Raw genomic sequence first — 13150 nt, forward strand, 5'->3', positions numbered from 1 at the left:
AGACGATAGAACGAATTGTATATGAGAAAATTTATTTAAAAAGAAGCAGTATTTAATAACATTGTGGAAATAAAGATTAGACTACTATATGGTTTCAATGTGTGCCTTTCACTCATGGATTTGTGTGAATTATAAATGTACATAATGTATGTTAAAAATATATTGCAAACTATATTTGTATGAAATGAAGATAATTCCTATAGAATATGTATGATTAAAGTAAGAATTCTTATAGTAACAAACGTGTTACATCGCATTACATGCATCACAGATCCATCTTTCCTATACTAATATGCAACACTTCCATCTATTTTCCTGTTACTTTTATATTTATTTGGTGCTTATAATTTGTGATTTAAATCATGAACAGAAATAAATTATTTTGTATCTGCTACAAATGATTGTACTGACTATATTTTATATAACTACATAAAACAAATTATGAAAATAAAATTAATGACGAAGAATTCAAAATTCTGTACAGAATTTACATTCATATGAAAATACATTATATTTTTTAATATCATTTTGATCTAAATTAAAAATCCAATTACTTTTCTGTTTAATGTCTACGTATATATTTAATTTATTTAATAATACAACTTTTGTTGATAAAAATCCTCCTTCCCAAATACTTCTATATAATTGTCTTTGCTAATACAAACTTTAGGGAAACACCTATAATTACGTGTACCACAGGAGCTTTTATCATTAGATATGCAGATAGATCTGCATTTTATTGTTAGTGTACACAAGATGCGAGTGTGCTCCTACTGGTATACAAGAGGTATGTAAGCTGTTATCTGCATTGAAATGATATTTACCAGGAATAATTCTCTGTTATGATAATTGACAACAGCTGCCTTTGCAGCTCTTAATAAGTAGTAATACATCATTATTAGTCATGCCAGTGAAAAGTCTTGTCAGGAAGAGCCACACAGAATTTAAGCAACAACGTTTTTCTAATACTACATTAAGTGTAACGATTTTATAAGTCGTTCGTTCATATTTCTATGAAACTTAATTCCTTGCTCACAGAATAATCTTGTGCATGTTCACAAATGTTTTCATTAAAAAATATAAACGCATACATTATAATACTGATATTATATGTGGTATTCCAGACTGTAGAAACCACTCAATTTTTAGTGAAAAATGATACCAGGTGAGAAAATCCTTGAATATATAAAATTAAATTTTAAAAAGACTAAACTATAAATGAATATGATTTTAAAGTAGTTCATGTATTTTGGAACCACCTAATCTTGTTCATTAAGATTTTCTCTTACGATTTTGTGTTTACATTGTTTACCAGAGGAAATCTATCGTGTTCACTGTCATTAACAACTTTGGACTTCATTTACAATTTCACAAAACCCGATTTAGAAAATGTGTGGCCATGTGAAGTACGTTTTTACTGGTTATCATTGCAACCGTTTGTTAATATTGTGCGTTTCCTGCTTGGATACATAACGCCGTTGATTATAATCCTCGGTAAGTGTGGTTTCAGTTAGTGCAAAGTTCTTATGACTCATTGTTTAATACTGAATTAAATACTGTTTACATAGGTGTGTTATTAAACACTGTTTCTTTCATGATGCTAAGCACTCCTATACTCTGCGAATCAAACTTGTCACTTTACCTGAAAGCACTTGCATTATCTGATAACGGAGCACTAATTTTTAATTATGCTGTGGGTATTGCAAAGTCTCATTTTCCATTCGTCAATAATCTCTTTATGGTAAGCACTACATAAACTATTTGATTTGCTTATAATATGATTTAGGCTTAAAGTTATTATTTTATTAGAATAGCAGATTTCTGTGCAGTCTGAATTCTGTTACTATGGAATTCTTTCAATTTACATCAACTTGGCTCGTTGTAGCACTCACATGGACACGAGTCTTTGCTATCATTTTCCCTTTTGGTATACCTGGTAATTGCAACAATTGTTCTGAAATGATAACTATAATTACCTTAATATGCACCAGCTTTGTAATATCATTAACAAAACTGTATTCTGGAGGTAAACATATTTTGTTATTATATTTATTATTTAATAAACATATTAACGAGATTATAAAAATATTACAAAATAGTTTTTCTTAGGATATGAAACAGACAGTGTTTTTGAATTCATACCATGTCAGAAAAAGATCAAACCATGGGGTAGTGCCATGTATTTTTACATAGCTTTATCAACTTGGCTACCTCTATTGTTCATATTTGTTGGGAATATTTTGCTTATTTGTCATATGAGAAAAACTGAAAGAATTCGTTGCCAACTAACTCGTAAGTGTAATGTATTAAATTGAAATTCAATAGACAAAAAGATATACGTATCTTCAATAACGTTATTCCTTAGAAAATTTCAAACAGAGAGCGAACAAAACGCATCACACATCTAGAATACTGTTTGTAGTATCATCTGTTTATTTAGTGCTCTTACTGCCTCTGGGCATTGTTGAAACCTTGGAACTTTATTGGGACATTATTCTGATCAAAGAACCTACTACTGAACCAAAGAAGAAAGCTGAGTATATACACTGGTATGAATATACATAAGAGAAAAAAATTCAATCATTTATGGTGGGTAGAAAATGTATTTGAATATCCAATTTTTCGGTTGGAACTTTGCATAAAGAAGTCATTCCAGGGTTTTATTATTTTTGTAAATTATCAATGTCTCTAACTGGCAACGAGCATATATTATTCCTATGCCCAAAATGTACATTACATTGATGTACTACCTTCTTCGTAGGAAGTTACATCCAAGAATTGTATGTACAAATACTTTTTGGAGCCACTATCTATTTAAATGATTTTATCCTGAAATATTTTATCATTTTTCAGGTTGAAGGAGAAAATGTTATTAAAATGGTGCCGTGGTTTATGCTTTCACGTATACCACTGGAATTTTGCAATTAACTTCTTTTTGTATTATCTCACAGGTGAAAAGTTTAGGAACGTTGTGATACAAAAAACGCGGCACTACAAACGTGTATGTTCAAGACACATTGATAAATGTATCTCTTGTCCGAAATACCCTATGCACACAAAATCTATGCAATGTTCAAATGTATTATTGATAAAAGTCATAACACTAGGCGAACATTCTATTAACGACAGTGTTTCTAGACTGAACAATGGTAGTACCGTGACAAATATTTAAATGATAGGAAAGAAAGAAAAGAGAAAAAAATGATCAAAGACTGTTAGTATTAAACATCATAAAATATTTCCTCACATACACATTTTTTTATTGTGTACTTTATTACATACTTCATGGCAAGTTTTTACAATTACTCCATTCTTTGACCGACCTATTTCGTTTTCATTATTGTTATTATTATGCCACTTAATTTACAATCGGTATCTTTGTTATGTAGCGTATTAAATAATTTTATTAACATACGTAGTAAAATTTATATAACAAAATAATTTCGTAGATGCATGACACACATACGCCCGAATTATATTATACACAATAATTATTATAGCAATACTAATTTTAATTCTTTCCGCTATAATTAATTAACCTTATAAGTCGAATATGCTGGTCCCAATAAAGGTCACTGATTCATAGAAATATTACTTATTAATACTGTAGGTCGTATTTCTTTCGACTTTAGCCAATTTTATAATAATTTAGCAAACATTACAATTGAAAAACACATATCTATGTACACACACACGTTCTCATATACACATACCATTAAAATACATAGATAACAAATATTCACGAAGATATGCCCAAATTGAATATTTAAATGTTTCTTTTTAAGAATCATGTAATCATATATTTACACAAAAATATACGATCTTTTTTCATGTGAGAAGAATCTTTATTACAGGCAAAAACGAAATATTATATTTATAAGTGTATACTGCATTACTTTTGCATTGGTAACTCGCTCAATATGCGTTTATTAGATTAAGGGATATAACTTGATACATACTAAATGTAAACGCCATTACAAACGAAATAAAAGTGTAACTCATTAGTATATTGCTTACTTTTGATCCTAGTATAAGACACGTTATTCAAAGCTGTTGTAACGATTGTTATTTTTAATATATTCAAAAATATAATCTTAACGCTTATTATGTAAACAAAAATATTCTATGTACATATGTAAATATGCATTTGATTTACATGTGTGACTTGCATTGATGTACAAAATTTTAATTCTTTTTTGAGTATAAAAAAACTACTATTTTAAAATGAGAATCATATATAGCGGTAACCATAAATACGAAAAATTAAGTTCCATCTAATACTTTTCTTGACATGAGAATTGAGTTAGACTAGCATGAGAGTGTTGATGTTCAAATCCCAAACGCTGTACATATTAGGTTTATGCACATACTAGTTAAGAATTTCTCACTCCATGCAAATTTATGATAACAGTGAACATTATTACTGTTTTGTAGAAAGTCAGTGCTTATTATTAGAATTTTATGCTATCTTTAATATACAGCAATAAGTATTAACTATGTTAGGAGGAAGAAACAGTTTAAATAATATCTACATCATACCAAAAAAATTAAATATTTTTTGACAGTAAATATTTCTTATAATATGAATTTTGTGCACAACTGTATGAAATACGATATAAACTTACATTTAACATAACAAAATTATTACAAAGATTTATATCTGTAGTTTTTCGTAAAAAGTAATAATAAAAGATTATCTTGCCTTTTAATATTGTAGTTTCAAAAATCTGATTTACTAACTTATAAAAAATATTTCACTTGCAAATTTTACAAAACGATGTAAGATTCTATATCATTCAGTCATTTTCCGAATACAATTTTACAAAATATATCTTTATCCGTACAATATGTTTAAAAAAGCACACTTCAGATTATGAACATTTAACTTTCAATCTTTTTTCTTTATGAAGGAATTAATGGAAAAATATGTATCTATTAAAACGGATTCTAAAATGTTAGTGTATGGTGACAATTAATGTGATGGGGGAATATTGCACGGGGTTCTGTTTACGTAATTTATTGGAAATTGTCCTTTCCGACCGTTACACTCACCGTAATACCAATCTTGCGATAACCTTGATAAAACTGTAATTTTTGCACCTTCCTGTAACATACATAAATAACAAAAATAAGCAAGAAATTATTATTAAAATTAAATTTATTTACTTAATAAACATGTATTAAATTATTAATAATTATAAGTAGGAAATATATTGTATATACTTTATCTATCGGCTGCTACTTAATAGTGCTTAAACTTTGTGCTTCATAACTTTGACAAGAACGAATTTATTTTGAAATTAATATTTAGCAATAATGTTATTAAACTTCTTTCAGATATAACACAGGTATTACAAATTTTATTAACAGGCTTCTGGTAGTCAAAGCATTAATATACATTTTTAAGACTCACATCGAATGTTAAATCTTCTGGTGTTTCGCCGTTGAAAGAATAAATAGCAGTAACAATATTGTCCGGTAATCCGGGTAATTGTACTTTGATATCGATAAAATTGATCGGAAATATTCCTTGTCTACTTCCTATTCTACCCTCCATCCAATCATCATTTACTTTCCTTATTAAATATATTATATCTCCTTCTTTGAAAGATAGATCATCCTCGAGTACCTCTGGGAAATCATACAGTGCAATTCCAAAAGGTTCTTTGCTATTATTTGCAAAACGGTCAGAATCTTCTTCTGCAAAATATTCTGATGGAGGTGCAGGTGGTGGTATTGTAGGCATTGGTGGTGAAGGACTATCTTTAGTATCTTCTGGCCATGACTGTGTCAAATCTAACGTCATCGGTTTAATAAAAGGTCCCGTTGTTCCTCTACTTAACGAATTAAACTCAGTTTCAACCTGAGTGATCTGCTGTCCTAGTTTCTTTTGTAAAATTTTTGGTGCAGCTGGTTTCGGTGGTTTCGCACGAATAATAGTCGGCATTGACTGAATAGGTTTTGGACAGGCCTGACTAAAAGGCACTTGGTTACAATTATTCGTATTGAAAGCAAAGAAGGATGCATCTCCTACATGCTTCACAGGTTGAAATGCATTGTGATTAGTAACTTCTATTGGTCCGAATGGGTCTGACATCGAATTAATCTGCCAAGGATCATTTTGTGTTGTTTTTTTAATGGACATTCCAAAAAAGTCAAAATCATCTTCAAAGGCACTCTCTGTTTGAGATGTATTTCCACTGCTTGTGAACACCGATGGATTTGAATTGCCATCACTGCCAAAACTATCTATACTAAGGCCATCACTGCTTGAACGAGTTGTAAAAGTTGGTGACTCAGGTGGACTTAGGTTTATCAAAGAGACTGATCCATTTAGAGTTTCTGAGTGCAATAGCGTATTCTGTATTTGACTATTTAACTGTACTGTGCTTGAATGATGGTCATTCTTTTTCTTCCCAAACAGACTAGTCAAGAGTTCTCTTGACCTTGCCTACATAAGTTATTAAGCAAAGTAATTACAATCACAGTAAATAAGAATGTACATATATATAAGGCTTTCTCAGCTGAATTGGATCACATAAACATTTGTTTAACTAATTTTTGCATGCAAAAATTTTCTCAGGACAAAGTTATATCGTTTCAAGGGGTAGTCTTAATGATGGAAAGAAGGTCATTCAGACCTTGAAGAAAGAATAGGAATAAACTTGAATTTTTGTAAAGAAGTGATTATAAAAATTTCTTTTTACTATTGTACGCGCATCTTGAACTAGTATAATTTTGTCTTGAGAAGGTTTCTTTGTCATGACAATAAATAAAACAAATATCTAGGTACATAGTCCCATTTAACTGAAACACTATATGTATGTATATTAATTAGAAAATTTTATATACCGGCTTTTTCAATCTATCCTTTTGGTTTTGTACATAATTCTTGTTAAATTTTGGTGGTGGTGGCCGAGGAGGTGGTTTTTTTTTCTGACCCGGTTGTTGTGAGAAAGTGGATGTAAAAATATCATTTCTGAAAGCATTAAAAATAAGTTAAATTTAGACACTAATAAGAAAACCTCAGTTTTTAAATATATGCTGTACTCTTATCTATAGTGAAAATGTTGCAAAACATTTTTAGTTAATTGGTTATTAATTTTTCTGTGGGTGTAAGCATAACAGATCTGTGACAGTCAACCTTACTTTTTAAATGGGATCATATATCCCCTAAGCTTTAGTTGAGAGTCATTGATGACTCATAGCTGTTTCAGTTATTAATTCTATGGTAGCTACACCATTTTATAATCCTTCATTATTTTCATAGAAGACACAGCTTTGTTTGTTATATTAAAATATTAGTGTTAAAATATTCTGTGGATAATACAAAGCGAGCCAAAATAACAAAGTTAAATATTTTTAAGGTGATTTTGCTAAGAGATCAGAAATACAAGAACTAATGAAACATAAGCCAAACATTACAAAAATGATAAATATAGTTGGTTACAATGCAATGCAACAATTTAGAGGAAGAAATTTGTAATCATAGTATTAAATTAAAAAAAAAGTATAAAAGCTCCTTCGCTAGTAGAATAGATTAAAATATACTGTTACATTTAACTTAGTAAATTCCATACCAAAAAGGCTTGAAGCTATTATAAAATCAGAAGGCAATCCCACAAATCATTAAAACATTAATTATTATTTTCATAGTATTTTTATTCTTTATTGAATTGTATGAATACTTTCTGCACGTCTATTTCTATGGCTGTCTTCATTAATACTTTTGTAGATGTTGATGAGAAAGAAATTTTGTTTGCACTAAATCTGATCTACAAACATTTAAGAATATATATTATTATTCTTTTCTCAATTCAAATTTATTACTGATAGGGATGTACATAGTTTTAATTTAAATTAATTCCTGTACAAATACTTTCCACATCAACTATAGAATCTAGATGGCAATGTCAGGTGAAATTACCTATATGTTGTAATTGTTTTTTAAAACCTGTTTGTAATATGACACAGTATCATAATTATTTAATTAAAATAATATAGAACTTACGAGCTGTTCCAAACAGCAGTCCTTTGTGCAGTGGAATTAATGGGTGGACGAGGAGCTGTTCGTGTCGGGATTCGCATTTCTAAAATGAAACACGAGATATGTATGATGATATTTAAAATGTAACTTCGTTAACGCACACTATCACGTGCATGCAATGCACGGCCAGGCACGGATCGCACGGACACTCTCCTACACATTCATCTTACACAGCGCAGATGCAGATGCGTAGAAACGGATGCACAATAGGAATCGTGGAAAAAAATGTGTATTTGGAATAAACGAGTCTCTACACTACGATTACAAGTTCGCTATCAAATGTGAGCCGCGATTTGACGCAATACGGTTCCCCAAGGCATGGCGATAACAATGGAAATTTAACGAATCGCAATTGCACTTTGATTTGACGTGTGAGCTGAAAGCATGACGTAGGATCAAAATTCGAGAATAATCTCAAGCACGGTAGCGATATAAATGTTGACACTTGCACTCGTCATCAAACCGAAATATGTAATTCACATTGTTTGAACTATTGTGAACAATGACAGGTTCGAGGATAAACTCACCTGTTCTCACGTTTGCGGCCATTTTTCATTCAATTCGGTTGCAAATATATCCACTATTGCGGCAGACAATGTGTTTAAAATAAGACGAATGGATATCGTTTAATCAATGACGTTTAATTAGCAGTTAATTTCCACTTTGTTGAAAAATCATCGAACGCTGATAGTAAAGTACCGAGTGTTACGAAGAATTTGATTTGACTGGCTCTATAAACAGTTTATTTATTGTAAAAAAGTTGCAATTGCGTCAGTAATATTTACTTTTGACAATTGTAAAGGCACGACTTCTTTGTGGTATCTGTGATAGGCAGTTAACTAGTTTTACTGTTAATGTATTTGTTCGCTTCGTGCATCAAAATATAAAGTTGCTTTATGTAACTTACGAATTCTACAAAATTGTTTAATGACATTGTACCGAACGCCTTATTATGATTCATAACATACGAAAAATGATTGATCTATATTCGCAAATTTTACCTAGTTGTAGAATGTTCTAGGTATATTTGCATTGTTGTAGTGGTTTGATTGCAGTCTTACTTGCTGACCATTTGAATACATGTATACATCTGTGTATAATATCTCCAAATTTTATTATCTTTTCTGAATTATGTTATTATTTTAAATAACTTACTAAAAAATGTACTTATTAAAGGAATAATCTTTAAGTTTTTTTACAGATTTAAAGAAAATCCTCTGATTAGCAGCGACATCTATCTTGCAGCACTTCCAACATATTTTATCAACACACAAATTAAATATTTCATAATTCTATAACTTTAAAATCATATTCATTAATATTCTTTACAATATTCGATTTTTATATGTTAGATACTTTCAGTATTAAGTTTTCTATGAAATAATTTAGTATTACATAAAAAAAATCGTTTTACGTAATACATATCGTTCTGCTATTACGTGTTGTTTAAACAAATTATATAACGTCAATCGATTGCAAAGATTTGTTATGCGATTAAACGTGCAACGTAAACATTTATATTTCAGACAACTGATATTTTGAATTGACCACTTGCTATGTTACTAAAACTGTTTACTAATTTATATTCCTTAATTTCTCGTAATTTCCGTGAGTGTAAATAATACTTACTTTAAAATATTATAGCTATAAATTGCTAAATTGAACAGTTATTTTTGTAATATATACTAAAATATGTACGTATATAATTTTTTCTATAGCCAAGAATATTTAGATGAAAAAGTGAAAATAGAAAACTATAATTTGTGTCGAATTTATTATTGTATACATGGTTTAATCTATAATAGCAGGAACAAAATGTAATAAATGCATATTTCATACCAATTTTAAAACTACCACCAGATTATCGATTTCACAATTACTGAAATTGTAAAGATGCATTCAGGAGCAATAATTGAATAAATCCATTTTCAAACACGTGTAATAAAAATTTCATAAAATCTGAATAAATTCAATCTTGTCATTCACACAAGGCAACCAGACACTTTAAATGGTAAATTTACTGTTAAAATGATACAATTCATTTGTAATTCAATTCAACCTGTTCGTTGAAATGGTCAGAATAGGAACTCAGAATGCGTAGGCAGTTCAGCAACGATTTTATCATAAACGCCACTTTATTTGTCTATGTACAGAACATCTTATTAATGTTTTCTAATTAACGATTTAGTAGGACTTAGTGGACTGAACTTATATACATTTCAGCGTCAACGTGAACGCTCTCACCATTGTACCCTGACTCAAATGATACGAGGAATTGTGCGCCAGGACGGCCGCTTCTGGCGCACAGAGGATCGCGTTAGAAAATATAAAAGAAAAAAGGAAAAGTCTCTTACACTCACATGTTCGTCACACGCAATCGATAAACTTGCGCTTAACTGTATGTCCGCGAAGTTAGAAAATAATTTGTATAGATATCAAATACAAGAACACTTGGTACTTTCTTCAAATCAAACCATCAGCGAAGATCAGAGGGTGTAATCGTTCAACAAGAATTTCTCTCTACCGGTTATTGACTCCATAATGATCCCATGAAGTTGTCACCATTTTCAGAACACAAAAACCGATACAAACTTAATTACACAATGAACTGCCTGTTGACAGTTGTTGCAATTCTGGTATAGAAAAGTTTGTAAAAGTTTGCTTAACGTTCATACATGATGTAATAAATAATAGTAACTGTATCATCCCTTAAATTGTACCGTTACGACTCATTAACGATTTGAGAAGCGAAATGGAACTATCATCATTTTTTAAGAGTTAGCAAAATCGTGTTCTTTAACTTATTGTTATATGTATGTATATCTATTTATGTATATACGTTATTATTGACATTTAAATGTTCTCCTAATAAGACAATATTCAACATCTCAACGAGTTCAATATATGAAAGTTAAGACACAAAGACATGCGAGCTTTTTGCGGAACAAAAACGATTCTATAACAATGAAAATTGTTTTCAAACACATGAATCGTGTTTTTTTTATGAATTATACAATTTGATATTGTTAACAGCAACAAACTTACTCGCAGGTCTTTGCTTACAAAGAATTGGAACAACGATCATCTCCCCTTAGACCTTCCCTAACGTTTTCCAACAAAATCTGCTTTTATCCTAGGCTGTCTTCTATTGTCGTGTTGACGAAACAAAATAAAGATTCGGAATCAGACAATCCCTCGATGCGACAGCTAATATTTAACCCTTTATTTGGTAACCATTCGATCGGTGAAGCATAGAAGAGTTTCTAGCATACAAACATACAAAGGAACATCATGTTCTAGAGGCCAATACAGGACATTTTTGTAATTAACGGTTTCGCCTTAAGAAATATATGTATATATATATTTGCTGGAAAATTTTTCTATAAGGTTTCATCTTTTAAAAAACTTGTTAAGCTTATGTTAAAATTACCGCTTGAGTGGCAGAATTAGGGTCCATTTAATGTGTGCTTTAAAATTATCATCTACTCGCTAAGCTCTGAACAAATAATTTAAACTGCTAGCTATCTAGTTAAGTGAGAAGATCAAGACTACCTTCAAAAATATGTTTGATAAAGATTTAGATTTTAAATGGATCTTATCAGACCTGATTGTATAGTTGTAAAAAGCGTCCGTTTTTCACGGGTTAACATGCAGCCCAATTATTCTGAACCTTAGATGAAATATTATGAATACAAACTAAGGAAATCGATCAATGCTAACAATAATTTTCAGGAAACACACCATCTTGCGATTTTAAAAAATCAATTTTTTTGAGCACCACATATCTTGAAGGTTTGAAAAAAGTTAGATCAATTTACATTATTAAATATATATACATTAATTAGATAACGAATAGTTTAATTGATCTAAAATTTTCAGGGATGTCCTCAATGAGAATATCTAATATATAGCGCAATTGATATTCTGAACCATTTAGTTCTAACAAATTTTTAAAGTTGAGTTTTTAATGTGATAAGGTAAAATGGAAATTTAACACTTGCTCATTTCCACAATTTCTCGAATTTTCAAAAAGTGCGCAGCACTTCAATTACAATATTAACCTTTAAGAAAGTAACTTAGTTTTTACTGTTACATCATCCACTCAACAAAGTAGTCCACATGTTTTTCACCTATGTAGGTGTTTTAGATAGCATGACAAAATAAAATAGCATGCTGAACGATAAAAATGCAGAAGTTAACAAATTTCAGTGCTATCAAGATGGCGCGTCCCAAACGCTAACAACAAATTCAGTAGTTAGTTTCCAGCTGTACCACGTATTACGACAAAAACGTCCTGCAGGCGAACAGAATTTACGATGATCTTCGGTAGTTATGTCTTAGCATTTCTGATGTCCCTCGTCCAAATAGAGGATTAAGACCATAAGCTTGTTGCAGCGTGCGCGGAATCTTCGTCCGTCTCCCGGAGGAATCAGTCTTGGTGATTGTTAGGTAGCTCTGGTACGACTTGATCCTGACATGAGGATCTGCTGGTCGTTGTGCAGACACGCAACGGTTTCGACAACCACGGATGTCTAGGCACGTCCTCGGCGTACGGCCTTTCGGATGGCTCCTTTCTCAGCAACGAGCGGATCAAACATCGTGCGCGCGGGCTGAGACACTCGGGGACCGCGAATTGGCCACGCGAGATCTTCGCGAACAAGGATGCGTGCTCGGCGTCGTTGAACGGATAACGACCCACCAGCATTGTGTACAGCAGCACGCCGAGGGACCAGATATCGGCGGCTTTGCCAGAATATGCGCGACCCGATCGCAGAACTTCCGGCGCGACGTATGCCGGGCAACCCCTACGATCGGTCAACTTGTCATCATCGTCTTCGACGATCACTGCATCCTCGAGACTCTCAAGTCGAAGTCGTGTTCTGAAAGCAAAAAGTACCGAGTTAAACAAGATGAACTTAGGAGTCCTTATCTTAGTAGTAAAATAGTAAATCAGCAACTATATATATATATAATTAGATAAGAAACAGTAAAGGACTCAGTTCCCTATACACTAAAATTAAAAGCTGTAATAGTGAATTGTCATGACGATTCTTCAAATTCACTAATCTATTGAGTTAGGATCCATTTAGTATAAATGGATCC

General features: G+C 31.3%; 3 protein-coding genes across 7 annotated transcripts in view; 1 reads left to right on the top strand and 2 right to left on the bottom strand.

Moving 5' to 3' along the window:
- Positions 1 to 549: 549 nt before the first annotated feature.
- On the top strand, positions 550 to 4007 carry LOC117219864 (uncharacterized). 2 transcript variants are annotated; one of them, XM_033469385.2, is made up of 7 exons: positions 550 to 1165; positions 1316 to 1494; positions 1569 to 1741; positions 1810 to 2026; positions 2110 to 2292; positions 2366 to 2549; positions 2854 to 4007. In XM_033469385.2, the coding sequence occupies exons 1-7, from the start codon at positions 1062 to 1064 to the stop codon at positions 3170 to 3172; spliced, it is 1359 nt and encodes a 452-aa protein (XP_033325276.2). In that variant the 5' UTR covers positions 550 to 1061; the 3' UTR covers positions 3173 to 4007. The 2 variants fall into 2 exon arrangements, with proteins under 2 accessions (XP_033325276.2, XP_033325277.2); XM_033469386.2 differs by having other exon boundaries at positions 2441 to 2549.
- Positions 3239 to 9063, bottom strand: l(3)05822 (SH3 domain-containing lethal (3) 05822). Of its 3 annotated transcripts, XM_033469384.2 has the most exons (6): positions 8955 to 9063; positions 8575 to 8778; positions 8012 to 8090; positions 6853 to 6979; positions 5414 to 6451; positions 3239 to 5104 (listed from the first exon to the last, which is right to left on the bottom strand). In XM_033469384.2, the coding sequence occupies exons 2-6, from the start codon at positions 8594 to 8596 to the stop codon at positions 4973 to 4975; spliced, it is 1398 nt and encodes a 465-aa protein (XP_033325275.2). In that variant the 5' UTR covers positions 8597 to 8778; positions 8955 to 9063; the 3' UTR covers positions 3239 to 4972. The 3 variants fall into 3 exon arrangements, with proteins under 3 accessions (XP_033325275.2, XP_076379814.1, XP_076379813.1); XM_076523699.1 differs by lacking the exons at positions 8575 to 8778; positions 8955 to 9063 and adding an exon at positions 8218 to 8534; XM_076523698.1 differs by lacking the exons at positions 8575 to 8778; positions 8955 to 9063 and adding an exon at positions 8149 to 8534.
- A 1100-nt stretch (positions 9064 to 10163) lies between these two features.
- trbl (tribbles pseudokinase 2) overlaps positions 10164 to 13150 on the bottom strand; it is a 32285-nt gene continuing 29298 nt past the window's right edge. For both annotated transcript variants that reach the window (XM_033469322.2, XM_033469321.2), the window contains exon 4: positions 10164 to 12927. In XM_033469322.2, the coding sequence (XP_033325213.1) occupies positions 12477 to 12927 (451 nt within the window). In that variant the 3' untranslated portion in view covers positions 10164 to 12476. The remainder of the gene's footprint in view (positions 12928 to 13150) is intronic.

This window comes from Megalopta genalis, chromosome 7, assembly GCF_051020955.1.
Source record: "Megalopta genalis isolate 19385.01 chromosome 7, iyMegGena1_principal, whole genome shotgun sequence".
NCBI lineage: Eukaryota > Metazoa > Arthropoda > Insecta > Hymenoptera > Halictidae > Megalopta > Megalopta genalis.